Source organism: Nasonia vitripennis, chromosome 2 (assembly GCF_009193385.2).
Source record: "Nasonia vitripennis strain AsymCx chromosome 2, Nvit_psr_1.1, whole genome shotgun sequence".
NCBI classification, from domain to species: Eukaryota; Metazoa; Arthropoda; class Insecta; order Hymenoptera; family Pteromalidae; genus Nasonia; species Nasonia vitripennis.
This window is the reverse complement of record NC_045758.1, coordinates 35044398-35057510: the sequence shown is the minus strand read 5'-3', so window position 1 is coordinate 35057510 and position 13113 is coordinate 35044398. Positions and strand designations below refer to the sequence as shown.

Here is a 13113-nt window from a genome sequence, read left to right as displayed (position 1 = left end):
TATAAGAAAATTTACTGTAACAAAATAATTTTTTTGCATTAATTAACATTGTTATAAATAATCAAAGTTTTACGTATAACGATGTTAATTAATGCAAAAAAATTATTTTGTTACAGTAAATTTTCTTATAATCCCTCGTAAGTAATTATCCAATATTTTAAATATTTTTTCGGCGATATTTATTTTTCATCGATTTTAAATTTTTATTTTTCCCTCCTATTCCGTCCCTTTTGGCTACACTGTTCTAGGGTTTTTATTTTGGGAGCTAAAGCGAATCCCGCAGTCCCGCAGATGATTAAAAATTGTATAAGAAGTTAACTTATACATTTTTCTTTTTAAATAAATAATAATAGTGAATATAAATAAATAAAAATTAAAGTTAACAATGGATGCACATACAATGGTAATTATATTAACAACGTTATTTTTAAAACTTTCTATAGTTAATACATTTTATTCGTTTATAATTGTATACTTTGCCGTATTATAAACGTGTCACAATTAAATATTATATTTTCATTTTTACGTGAATCAGAGAGCAACAGTCGTACGCATGGTCTTGCAGTCATTATAGCAGGCTAAAACACATCAAGATAAAACCATTGTTATGCATCAATGAGCCATAAAACACCTGAGGCAACAGAAAGCATGTACTTGGAACTGTGCTCTGATCATTCCCTTATAGTTCTGCACTTTTGGAAACTGGACATGTATTATATGTATCATGAGACAACCACTGGTTAAGAAGGAGGCGATTGCCAAGGTGTGGCTGGGGCTTATCCCACCTAAGGATATTAGGAACAGTCTCAAGGATTGCTGAATTTTTCATTTGCTGAACATCAAGCTTAAACTCTGCTTTCAAAAGATATACAGCATACAAAAAGTATGGCCCAAATTGTAAGTAAAGCTTATGATTTTGATAAACTTGAAATAGTGGATTCAAAAAAGTGCTCCCGGTGCAAAAAAGTAGCTAAAAACTGATGTTCTAGATGCTAGGATACTATAGGAACAGTCTCAAGGATTCATTATACGTGGTGGGTAGTAAATTTTAACATAAATATCTCTTGTTTTAGAAATGCATATATCTCTTGTATTACAGTACGGTAAAGCTGCTGCTACCTGCTGCTACATCCGCACGTATCCTCAAATTCATAATCGACAGCATCAGTGTGGAGAGCATCGAGGAACTGCAGATTTGTAACGAAAAACAGCTTAGCAGTGAGCTTAAGCTCCTCGTCAACAAGCTTATAAATGCTACTATAGTAGCTTATTTTAAAATTAATTTTAGGAGAATGTGTAGTGTCAATGTTTTGAGGGGAAGTGATTACAATGTCTTTAAAAGAGAAACCAATAGAGTATGTATTATAATGAATTTAATTTGATGTTAAAATATTTATTAAAAGTTCGATCTTGTAGCCATGAAAAATAATGTATTTAGAATAAAAATTCATAAATAAATATTAAAAGCTCTTTGCAGTCGTCATTATTACATTTTTACTTATTCGTTATAATCCGGTATATATAAATATCTCCATTGTTCCTATGTATCTCAATGATCTTTAACAGCTACGTAAATTATTGTAACCTCTATTATAGTCTTGTTTTTTGAAATTTCTTGCAGTCTCATATTTAAATCCAGATCATAGAACCTTTGGAGAAAATAATATCTTGTATGATAAGTTCCTTGATTCCAACAGTACTCGGACACTTTGAGCGTGTTATTAGCACCTGGATCTTCTCCATTTAGGCCTTGTTCTACATAACAATTAATAACTTCACTAACTAATCTTGTGTTTATTGTTTCTTCATTTCTTTCTCTCTCGATCAGTTTCAAGACAGCATTGGTAATAATGCTTCCAAATTAAAAACCCTAGAATAAATACGCCGCGCATGCGCCAAGACGCCGTGCAGTTCGGCGATAGATAAATTGGGTATTATTAACTTTTCGCAATTAATATTGCATTTTATGGATTTTTAGCTATGGTGCGATTAGATTCACGCATGGTGCAGTTTTTTGGACTATAAGAAGTAACGAATTGTAGGTATCTGGAGAGATATCGAGGTTATAAGATGCGCGATTTTTACCTATTTTTTATTTATAAACTACGGGGGTGCTATTTATATAATTAATATTTTTGAGAAGTGCTATTAAAAATACATCTATACGTATTTTTATTTATATATATATATCCAAATTTCGTAGGCTGGGGTAGGGGGGGGTATGTGCGAGCCGCGAGAGAGTTCGTATCGACTGCGCTGACGTCATCGAGCGTACTTGTAACGCGCGCGTGTGCAGTTTTCCGAAAATACCTGGGCTCGGGGCCGGGTAAAGTTCCGCGAGCCCTCTAATGGCAATTTGAAGAAATGCAAATCCGAAGGCAATGCAGCGCGCCCGGTCGCGAATAAACATAGGAGGCGAATACGGATCGTGTGTTTGTGTGTGTGTGTGCGAACATCGCGCGCGCGTCGGCCGCCGAATTGCGCTCCAGCACGTCAATTACTTAACCGCACCGCCCGGCCTCGCACACGGCTTAACAATTTTGATCGAGCGGGAGCCTTTTTACCAATCGGCTACATGTTATAAGCACAACCGTGCTCGCTTCCTGCGCGCGTCGCGCGGCAAATTGCCGGCGGATTACGTGGATCGAGCGTTCACCATGCGCACGTGCGCATCGCTAATTTTTCTGTATATTCGCGTCGGAAATTAATGCCGCTCGAAGTTTGACAAGTATAGGCATCTGCGGAGCACTTGGCTTTTCAGGCGAAAAAGTAGAAAAATTCTATTATATTATACTATTGCCCAATGCCGCGTGCTTCCTTTTGTTCTCGGGACTCGGCAATGCAAATTCTCCGCGACGAGCTCGGGCCGCGCACGTGTACACCTCGCTATTTATATTCGGCGACTGATTGTATTCAACGTGAATCACGCTCGATTACAGGGCGGGGAAGGGGGCGCAGAGCCTAAAAATTTCAAGGATGGGTCGAGATCGCGCGCCGCATGCGAGAAAGCGAGCGTCCCTTCTCGGCGGCCTCTTCATCGCATGCAAATCGGCGCCGAATAATAAAACCAAACAATGAACATAGTATAAAAGCGGCCTATCAGCATTAGCGGGGTTCATTTGCACTTACGCCGGCGATAAAGTCGATGAGGTTCGCGCGCCCGCGGCCGACCATGGACGTCGAGAAAATGCCAAGCAGCGGCCAGCTGGACGAGCTCTACGAGCGCTTGAACGACGACCTGGAGCGAAAGCTGCCGCGGATCGAGGAAAGCGAGATCGCCAAGTTCTTCGCCGGGAAGACGCTCTTCGTGACCGGCGCCACGGGCTTCATGGGCAAGTGCCTCGTGGAGAAGCTGCTCCGGGGCTGCCCCCAGCTCGAGCACATGTACGTCCTCATGAGGGACAGGAAGAACGAGGGCATGCGGCTCACCCTCAGCAAGTACTTCGCCCATCCGGTAGGTACTGCCGAACTTGTAGAAATTGAGCTTTTCGCGTACTAGGAAAGTGGCGTGGCTCCGGCCAATTTATACTCGATCAATTTCTGCGATCGCTCACTCTTCCAGATTTTTGACCCGCTGAGAAAAGTCTATCCGGATTTCGAGGACAAAGTGACGGCCGTGAAGGGCGATCTCCTGGCGGAGGATTTGGGCATTTCCCAGGAGGACAGAGACAGGATCGTGAACGAAGTTAACGTCATGTACCACAACGCGGCCAACGTGAAATTCGACGCGAGGGTCAAGGTCTCGCTGACGGTCAACGTTCTCGGAACGAAGTGCATGCTGGACCTGGCCGAGGAGTGCAAGCGCATGGAGCTCTTCATCTACATTTCGTCCGCCTACTCGCACTGCTACCGGAAGGACATCGACGAGGCGTTCTACGCGATGCCCGACGACTTGGACAGGGTCTACGAGGCCATACGGAGGGACGGCGCGACCGAGAGCGGCATGTCCGAGGAGGAGATCGACGCTCTGCGCGGAAAGTTCCCGAACGTCTACACCTACACCAAGGCCCTCTCGGAGGAGCTGGTCAGGCGGTGCGCCGAGAAGCAGTCCAACTTCGCCTTCGGCATCTACCGGCCGAGCATAGGTACGTCTGGCCATCATAATACCAACTTTTCACTTTTCTCAATAATGCCCAAACCCTGATCCCCAGTGACATCGTCGTACCGGGAGCCATTGGCCGGCTGGTGCGGAAATACCAATGGCCCGGTGTATCTCTTCCTCGCGGTCGGCTTGGGCGTCATGCGCACGGGCTACTATCTCGACACTCCGTTGGATTTCATACCCGTCGACATGACCATCAACGCCTTGCTCGCCGTCAGCTGGGACCTCGGGACTCGATGGTGGGTTTCTGCTTTCTCGTTGTATTTCGCCGCATCGGAATCTCTGCTGTTTTCCCTATCGACAATAATGACGTTATGAAATTACGTTATTTTCTATAAGGAATTGGAACGAAAAATGACGTTATTTTATGACGTTATTTTATGACGTTATTATTTTCAACAGGTTGCACTTCTAAATACTTACACTCTTAAATAGTTCAAAATTGATGAAATGGTTGCCTGTATAGGTGCTACCATCCGGGTGGTATGGCCTATATGTATATACCTGTTGAAAATAATGACGTTAAAAAATGACGTCATTTTGATGCCTATAACATTCTTAAAATAAAAAAATAACGTCATTTTTCTTTCCAATTCCTTACAGAAAATAACGTCATTTTATAACGTCATTATTTCAGATAGGGTTATTATACTCGTTGCTCTTCCCGAAACAACAGGAAACCCATGGACAAGCCGTCCGTATACAATTACGGTAGCTCGACTCTGAACCCCATAAACCTAATGCCGCTGTACAACAAGATCAAGAACTATGGTCCGACCGAGGGCTCGTCCAAAGCCGTGTGGATGAACGCGGTGACACCTTGCAGATCGCTGTACCTCTTCTGGCTGCTCCACGTACTGCTGCACTTCATCCCCGCGTGCCTCGGAGACCTCGCCCTCATGGCCATGGGCAGAAAAGCCATGTGAGTACGATCGCGCATGATGCGCGCAATGAGTTCGGGTCAGTAAGTCGATCTCGCCCTCGTCTTGCAGGTTCGTCTCCATCTTCTTCCGCGTGACCAGGCAGATGGACAAAATTATGTACTTCAGCAACGGCAACTGGAGGATCCATTGCCCGGAGACGATGCGAGTCGTCGATCGAATGAACTACGACGACAAGGAGTTATTCTACTGCGACATACGCAGCCTCAGCTGGGCCCAATACGTGTTCGTCATGTGGCGAGGGATGAAGCGCTTCATCCTCAAAGAAGATCTGGACAGCAAGGCCGGCCGTCGCAAATACGTTCAACTTTGGTACATGCATTACGGACTCCTTACGATAATTTTCGTCGCGCTAGGCTACTATGCGATGAAACGATTCGGCTTTCACGCCTCAAGTTGCGAGTAATTCTGCGAATAGCAATGATGCTATAGCTGTGCTCCACACTGTAACAGCAAAATTGACCTTTTACAAGATTTGAATAAGTCGAACAGCAAGTGCGCCACGACACGAGCCGATGTGCGTTTTATTATAAAAAAAGATTGTGTAATTAATCAGATGCCTGATTTTTTATAAAATTCAGTATTACATGAATAATACAAGAGTCGTTCTCAACATTATTTATGAAGATCATATTCTACACACGAATACATACTCATTATCTTCGTCGTTGCACGGGGTGAGGAATAGCTCTCGATATTTCGTATCCAAAAGAGAAAGAAAGGCTGCACTCCTAACTGAACTAGCTCAATGCTTTCCCTGCAAGAGTATCTTGAAAAAGAATTGGAATCAAGTATATAGGATAGGATGCAATTTGAAAAACGTTATCGGTGTCACAGACGCACACGTCTGCAACGCGAGCAGCTGAGTCGTACTGCGATGCACGCGCTTCGGATGCATCGTAGACGTTAGCTCAGTGGTTAGAGCACAGGCCTCTGGCTCTCTCGGGTCCGCGAGTTCGAGTCCCGTCGTCTACTGTTTTCGCTTTCGACTCTGCAGTCTCCTCCCCGTTTGTAACATCTGGCAACACGAATTATAATCGGATATATAAGTTCGACGAGACTTGGAATAGGACAGAGGAGACAGATTCATTTGCTTGAAAAAATAATAAAAGATGAAAATTGAGGTAGCAAACCACGACATGTAGTTGCCCCATAAGTTATGTAATCGCATTGCGCAATTCACGTGCGATTCAACAACCTTCAAACTTATGCGTAATGATGGATAACTACTTATGGGTAAGAATTTCGCGCGCTCTTGTCTGCTCCATTATGGCGCGAAATTTGAATTGTCGGGTCCTTTAATTCGAGTCTGATGCATACTGGTAATGAAATATATTCGTGAAACGAATACTTCCAGCTCTATACGTGCATGCATTGGCAATTTTTCGGGATAATACCCTTCGACTTTTCGATTCTCACGTTGTGAAATGAATGTTGATTAAAGCTTAGCAAGTAGGTGATAAACTAGAAGACAATGGACGGCCAATGCGAAGAAAGAGCGAAACAAATGATCGCATTTTTATGGCTGTTAAAAACGATTTTCGTCCGAGGTAATTTCCTACTTGGCCCTTAGCACGCCAGTCGCGAACGCGCAGGCTCGAACTCGGAGTGCGCCCGCCCGCGACAAACAAGCGGCGACGGGTGCTGTTCATGTGGAAATAGCCGAATTCCGTATGCAAATCTTCCGCATAGCTTACGGTGCGCGACCTTTGGTTGAACCATCCGCCCCCTAAGCGACGAGCTTTGGCAGTAGTCGCAACTACCGGTAGCCGAGCAGGTAAGCTACTTTCCTGCCTGAATTAACAAGAGCAGTATAAAAGCGCTCGATTCGTATATCCGGGGCTCATTTGAACTACGAGCGAGCGCCGGGAAAGTTCAGCATGGACCTCGAGAAAATGCCGCGCAGCGGCCAACTGGACGAGCTCTACGAGCGCTTGAACGACGACCTGGAGCGGAAGCTGCCGCGGATCGAGGACAGCGAGATCGCCAAGTTCTTCGCCGGGAAGACGATCTTCGTGACTGGCGCCACGGGCTTCATGGGCAAGTGCCTCGTGGAGAAGCTGCTCCGGAGCTGCTCCCAGCTCGAGCACATGTACGTCCTCATGAGGGACAGGAAGAACGAGGGCATGCGACTCACCCTCAGCAAGTACTTCGCCCATCCGGTAGGTACTGCCGAACTTGTAGAAATTGAGCTTTTCGCGTATTAGGAAAGTGGCGTGGCTCCGGCCACTTTATACTTGATCAATTTCTGCGATCGCTCACTCTTCCAGATTTTTGACCCGCTGAGAAAAGTCTATCCGGATTTCGAGGACAAAGTGACGGCCGTGAAGGGCGATCTCCTGGCGGAGGATTTGGGCATTTCCCAGGAGGACAGAGACAGGATCGTGAACGAAGTAAACGTCATGTACCACAACGCGGCCAACGTGAAATTCGACGCGAGGGTCAAGGTCTCGCTGACGGTCAACGTTCTCGGAACGAAGTGCATGCTGGACCTGGCCGAGGAGTGCAAGCGCATGGAGCTCTTCATGTACATTTCGTCCGCCTACTCGCACTGCTACCGGAAGGACATCGACGAGGCGTTCTACGCGATGCCCGACGGCTTGGACAGGGTCTACGAGGCCATACGGAGGGACGGCGCGACCGAGAGCGGCATGTCCGAGGAGGAGATCGACGCTCTGCGCGGAAAGTTCCCGAACGTCTACACCTACACCAAGGCCCTCTCGGAGGAGCTGGTCAGGCGGTGCGCCGAGAAGCAGTCCAACTTCGCCTTCGGCATCTACCGGCCGAGCATAGGTACGTCTGGCCATCATAATACCAACTTTTCACTTTTCTCAATAATGCCCGAACCCTGATCCCCAGTGACATCGTCGTACCGGGAGCCGTTGGCCGGCTGGTGCGGAAATACCAATGGCCCGGTGTATCTCTTCCTCGCGGTCGGCTTGGGCGTCATGCGCACGGGCTACTATCTCGACACTCCGTTGGATTTCATACCCGTCGACATGACCATCAACGCCTTGCTCGCCGTCAGCTGGGACCTCGGAACTCGATGGTTGGTTTCTGCTTTCTCGTTGTATTATGTCCTATATCTAATGTATGCTAATTGCTGCTCTTCGCATCGACGACAGGAAACCCATGGACAAGCCGTCCATATACAATTACGGTAGCACCACTACGAACCGCTTGGACCTGATACCACTGTACGACATCATCAAGAACTATGGTCCGACCGAGGGCTCGTCCAAAGCCGTGTGGATGAATGCGATGGCGCCTTGCAGATCGTTGTACCTCTTCTGGCTGCTCCACGTACTGCTGCACTTCATCCCCGCGTGCCTCGGAGACCTCGCCCTCATAGCCATGGGCAGAAAAGCCATGTGAGTACGATCGCGTATGATGCGCGCAATGAGTTCGGGTCAGTAAGTCGATCTCGCCCTCGTCTTGCAGGTTCGTCTCCATCTTCTTCCGCGTGACCAGGCAGATGGACAAAATTATGTACTTCAGCAACGGCAACTGGAGAATCCATTGCCCGGAGACGATGCGAGTCGTCGATCGAATGAACTACGACGACAAGGAGTTATTCTACTGCGACATACGCAGCCTCAGCTGGGCCCAATACGTGTTCATCATGTGGCGCGGAATGAGACGCTTTATCCTCAAAGAGGATCTGGACAGCAAGGCCGGTCGTCGCAAATACGTTCATCTTTGGTACATGCATTACGGACTCCTAACAATAATTTGCGCTGCACTCTGCTATTATGTGCTGAAAATGTTTGGCTTTCTCGTGTAAACTCTAGAATAATTTTGTACAAAAGTGTAACTTAAACATATCTCAAGGTTTTAAAATATCCGACGATGCACATACAGATATACGTTTTTTATTAGAAAGTCATTCTACTTTTTGGTTTTGTATTAAAAATATATCTTTCGAAACCATTATATTAACATTTTTTATAAAATCCAGTATTGTTTCATAATAAAAAATATAGTTTAATAAAGATAAAGAAATAAGTACCCTGATCAATAATCATCCTCTCATCTTTAACAAATGATCAGTGGACGTTGTGAAGCTGTTAATAAATTTATTAACGTCTACATATATAAAATGTTTTGATACTTATTGCTTTGACTTTTAAATCTGAATGATTAAAGAGTTCCATCCAAATAATTATAAGGTTTTATATAAGAGCATACAACAATCGCGTTATGAATTTAATATACACACATACATCAAGCCGACATTTCATATAAGAAAAAATATTAATTTAACAGAACCTGCTCTTAAAATTCTTAAGATCTTGAAAAGCAGCCGTTCGATTTTACGGAAATAGAATCTATCCCTGCATCATCTGTCGAATAGAAGTGTAAAAACGTGTAATATATCTCAGAATCGAGTGCTGGACCAATTCAATCTTAACAATAACTCACCTATAGCGCAAGGCTCCTAGATTTTCGGCCAAAATGTCAGCCTTTGGTAAGTATGTAATAAACCTAATTTTACGGCATGGCGATGTGACAAGGTGGACCGAGAACGAAATTTCAGGCTAAAAAGTGACTCTCAGATTCTTGAATACAATAAAGCTCTGCTTGTATAGGATGTCTCTGACTGAAATAATCGAAATCCATCGTAGTTTTATTCGTAGAGAATGATAATTCAATTCAGCCGTCGGATCAAGTGCTTAGCAGGGTTAAGTAGTTTCTCTCTTTTAGTTCAAACCTCAAAACGTTTTGAATGTTTCTACCGCTGGATGACGCAGGTTTCGTCAATCCTTTTTGAATAAGGAAGTCAGTTCCTGTTACTGTATACTTATATTTTCGCTTTATTCGCTCCCTTCTATAGTTTTATGTACCCTTATGTAAATTCAACATTTTCAATAACCAATTTCATAATGCGCAAGAAAAGTATTGACATCGAAATCAAGGGTATAGATTACGGTGTGCGCATTGTAAAGAACTGAAAAATCGGGACAAAAATCATGGCAACTTCGACTCTTGAATGTAAACAGTTTGTGTAACCTGTTGCTTCGTGAATCATTTCAATTCACTGACGTGCAGCAGTCATTTTTAATGCATGGGAAATATAAACTGCTTATTCACGGATTAGCATGCTTACCTACGTATATCGTATAAATACAAAGAGTATCAAAGTAGTTCTTCTTTAGATGCGCAAGCGTCGTGCCGTTAACTGTGCAGCAAGTAAGAGTGGCGTTTTTGAGTTGAAATTTTGGCCATACTAATATGACTTCCTTAGATGAAATTTACGAGCGAATGAACGATGATCTCGAGTACGAACTGCCGCATATGGATAGTGAAATCCAAAAGTTTTATACGGATAAAACGTTACTCGTTACGGGAGCAACCGGTTTTATGGGCAAGTGTTTGGTTGAAAAATTACTTCGAAGCTGTCCAGGCATCAAGCACATGTATATTATGATGAGAGAAGGAACAAAGGATAAGCTACCAGTAGATCAGCGGTTAAAGAAATATTTCAAGAATCAGGTAAGTCGTGAGTTACTTAGTGTTTTCGTAAAATATCGCATTTATTCCCCGTTTCCTGTACACAGAAAAAAGTGAGCCTGCAGGAGGGACAGAATGAGGATGCAGCAGAGACCAGGTGCTGTTTTGGCACCAGTTCTAGCGCGCTCCGTTAGAAGCATGCGCGCGCATAGTGTCACAGAGGCATTTTTCCGTTAGGCGTGTGGCATCAGAGTTCGAGTTGTGGCTTATTATATTTGTTATAATTTAACTATTTGGAATTGGATATCGTATATCAGTGATAGACCTTTGAATAAAATTAAAACGTATGTAATAAGCCTCTGTGACAGTATGCGCGCGCATGCTTTCGCCGAGAGAGCGCGCTGCGAGCACAAGAACTGGTGCCAATGTATGATATGCTGTATCGGCGCCATAATTGAGCGTTTCTCATTCTGCACACGAGTGCCGGTGTCCCTCCGGGTTCACTTTTTTTCCAACTGTATGGCATGGCCTCTTTTTAATAGAAAAAAAGCGATAATTGCAAAACTCTGTTATTCCAGATTTTCGATCTTATGAGAAAGGAGCATCCAAACTTTGAAGAGAAGGTAACAGCTATCAAGGGTGACCTCTTTGAAGCTCGCTTAGGCTTGTCAGATGAGGATCGGAGCATCATAGTGAATGAAACAAACATAATATTTCACAATGCCGCCAATGTGAAATTCGACATAAAAGTTAACGTGTCTCTAAGGACGAATGTTCTGGGAACAAAGCAAATGCTGGATTTGGCCGAGGATTGTGAAAACCTTGAAATATTTATGTACGTGTCAACGGCGTACTCGCACTGTTACAAAAAACGCATCGAGGAGGAATTTTATCCACCCCCGGGAGATATGAAACTCGTTGACGACATGATAAAAGCTGATTTCGAAATCGAGCAAGGATTATCTGGCCCTGCACTGAAAATGTTGATAGGAGATCATCCCAACATCTACACATTTACAAAAGCCATGTCCGAGGATCTAGTGTACCGATGTTCTAAGACATCGAGATTTGCCGTAGGAATCTACAGACCAGCCATAGGTGAGCTACCGGAAAGATATACGCAAAATCTGTGTGTGTGTGAAACTAAATGCGTGGAGTTGGTTTGCAGTTGTATCTTCGGCCAAGGAACCGTTGGTTGGCTGGTGTGGAAATTGGAACGGCCCCGTCGTCATCGTGCTTGGCTGTGGACTTGGAGCGTTTCACGCGTCTTATCATCATTGCTACCCGATGGATTATATTCCAGTGGACTATACCATAAACGCTTTGATTGCGATCACTTGGGATCTGAACGAGCGATGGTAAGGCGCTTTTGATATTTATATACCTCATAGTGCGTGTATGAGAACGATTATAATTGTTTCGCAGGAAAGCCGAGGACAAGGCAGTCATATACAACTACGGTAGCAGCACTACTAATCCAGTCTCGTTGAGGGACATGTACTACTTCACAAAGTACGAGCGCGACTCGGAAAGGTCTAGAAACGCCGTGAGCAAGGACTTTATAATTTTCACGAGTCACGAGTGGTACTTTTGGTTCCTGCACTGGACCCTTCACTTCATTCCGGCGTGTATGGGAGACCTCGCTCTTCTGGCCACAGGCAGGAAAGCCGTGTACGTGATATGAATTATTTTTCCCCATTCTTCCGACCCGTCTGATCTTTAAGTTGCAATTTTCTTTCGTTTTCGGCAGATTGTTGTCGATATTTTGGAAAGCAACGAGAAACATGGACAAAGTCGACTACTTCGGAAACGGCAATTGGAGAATCCACATGCCCAGGACCCTGAAGGTAATCGAGAAAATGAACCCAGTTGACAAGGAGATATTTTTTTGTGACATACGCGCTCATGACTGGGAACGTTACATGCTGACCATGTGGAGAGGACTCAAGTTATACTTGCTAAAAGAACCCTTCGACCCCGTCAATGCTCTCAAAAGATACAGGCTCATTTTGACCGTTCAATATACCATAACGGCCTTGCTCCTTCTGGCCCTCTATTGCTTTGTAACCAAGTTGTACGACGCTGTTTATAACTGATGAGAATCAAATATTGCTAAACGACGAATGTAAGAACATGTTTTCCTCGCGTGCATATCTATCGCCGTCACGAAATCGAAGCCATGCATATTGTTTGTAATGAATAATCGTTTTGCATATTACAGACTGAGCTGTAAATAAACGATAATGCAACGTAATAAATGGAAACTATCATAATTCCTAGATAATGCTTTTCTTGCGCTCCCCCAGATGCAGTGATTTGGAAAAAATGTGGAAATTAACGAACAATTGGCAGTTGACAATTCTGTGACTGATCTGAACATCGTCGAAGGCCATGCGCCCAAATTATGCGAGACTCGGGTGGGTGCGCGCTCCGGGGGAGGGGCTCAGCTGCGCGACTCTTCGCTTATCTACATACCTACCATCGCGATTGGTCACTCTCTCTCTCTCTCTCTCTCTCTCTCTCGGAGAGTAGCCCAAGTATTGCGGAGAACTATCGGAGCATCTGAATATGCTATAAGCAGAGCTCGTGCTCGCGCGCTGTAGGTTAACTCTTTCTTAA

At 44.4% G+C, this 13113-nt stretch overlaps 3 protein-coding genes and 1 long non-coding RNA gene across 4 annotated transcripts; all 4 read left to right on the top strand.

The window, feature by feature from the left end:
• The first annotated feature begins 136 nt into the window (after nt 1-136).
• LOC116416339 lies at nt 137-1462 on the top strand. Its single transcript, XR_004226778.2, has 4 exons — nt 137-403; nt 538-897; nt 990-1034; nt 1100-1462. It is a non-coding gene; the product is annotated as an uncharacterized LOC116416339 (long non-coding RNA).
• A 741-nt stretch (nt 1463-2203) lies between these two features.
• Nucleotides 2204-5630, top strand: LOC100117104 (fatty acyl-CoA reductase 1-like). Its single transcript, XM_001601388.4, has 5 exons — nt 2204-3454; nt 3563-4085; nt 4152-4341; nt 4779-5024; nt 5095-5630. The coding sequence occupies exons 1-5, from the start codon at nt 3146-3148 to the stop codon at nt 5447-5449; spliced, it is 1623 nt and encodes a 540-aa protein (XP_001601438.3). The 5' UTR covers nt 2204-3145; the 3' UTR covers nt 5450-5630.
• Nucleotides 5631-6878: 1248 nt separating this feature from the next.
• Nucleotides 6879-9136, top strand: LOC100117143 (fatty acyl-CoA reductase 1). Its single transcript, XM_001601416.6, has 5 exons — nt 6879-7205; nt 7314-7836; nt 7903-8092; nt 8169-8414; nt 8485-9136. The coding sequence occupies exons 1-5, from the start codon at nt 6924-6926 to the stop codon at nt 8825-8827; spliced, it is 1584 nt and encodes a 527-aa protein (XP_001601466.1). The 5' UTR covers nt 6879-6923; the 3' UTR covers nt 8828-9136.
• An 892-nt stretch (nt 9137-10028) lies between these two features.
• Nucleotides 10029-12773, top strand: LOC100117180 (fatty acyl-CoA reductase 1). The gene is made up of 5 exons (XM_001601444.6): nt 10029-10536; nt 11073-11592; nt 11663-11852; nt 11920-12165; nt 12245-12773. Exons 1-5 carry the CDS (start codon nt 10276-10278, stop codon nt 12588-12590), a joined length of 1563 nt encoding a protein of 520 aa, XP_001601494.1. The 5' UTR covers nt 10029-10275; the 3' UTR covers nt 12591-12773.
• The last annotated feature ends 340 nt before the right edge of the window (nt 12774-13113 follow it).

Coding starts and splice junctions, on each gene's coding strand:
- LOC100117104 (XM_001601388.4), top strand. CDS start 3,146: ATGAGGTTCGCGCGCCCGCGGCCGACCATGGACGTCGAGAAAATGCCA. Junction 4,086..4,151: donor CATCTACCGGCCGAGCATAG/GTACGTCTGGCC, acceptor CCTGATCCCCAG/TGACATCGTCGTACCGGGAG. Junction 5,025..5,094: donor GCCATGGGCAGAAAAGCCAT/GTGAGTACGATC, acceptor CTCGTCTTGCAG/GTTCGTCTCCATCTTCTTCC.
- LOC100117143 (XM_001601416.6), top strand. CDS start 6,924: ATGGACCTCGAGAAAATGCCGCGCAGCGGCCAACTGGACGAGCTCTAC. Junction 7,206..7,313: donor GCAAGTACTTCGCCCATCCG/GTAGGTACTGCC, acceptor TCACTCTTCCAG/ATTTTTGACCCGCTGAGAAA. Junction 8,415..8,484: donor GCCATGGGCAGAAAAGCCAT/GTGAGTACGATC, acceptor CTCGTCTTGCAG/GTTCGTCTCCATCTTCTTCC.
- LOC100117180 (XM_001601444.6), top strand. CDS start 10,276: ATGACTTCCTTAGATGAAATTTACGAGCGAATGAACGATGATCTCGAG. Junction 11,853..11,919: donor TGGGATCTGAACGAGCGATG/GTAAGGCGCTTT, acceptor ATTGTTTCGCAG/GAAAGCCGAGGACAAGGCAG. Junction 12,166..12,244: donor GCCACAGGCAGGAAAGCCGT/GTACGTGATATG, acceptor CGTTTTCGGCAG/ATTGTTGTCGATATTTTGGA.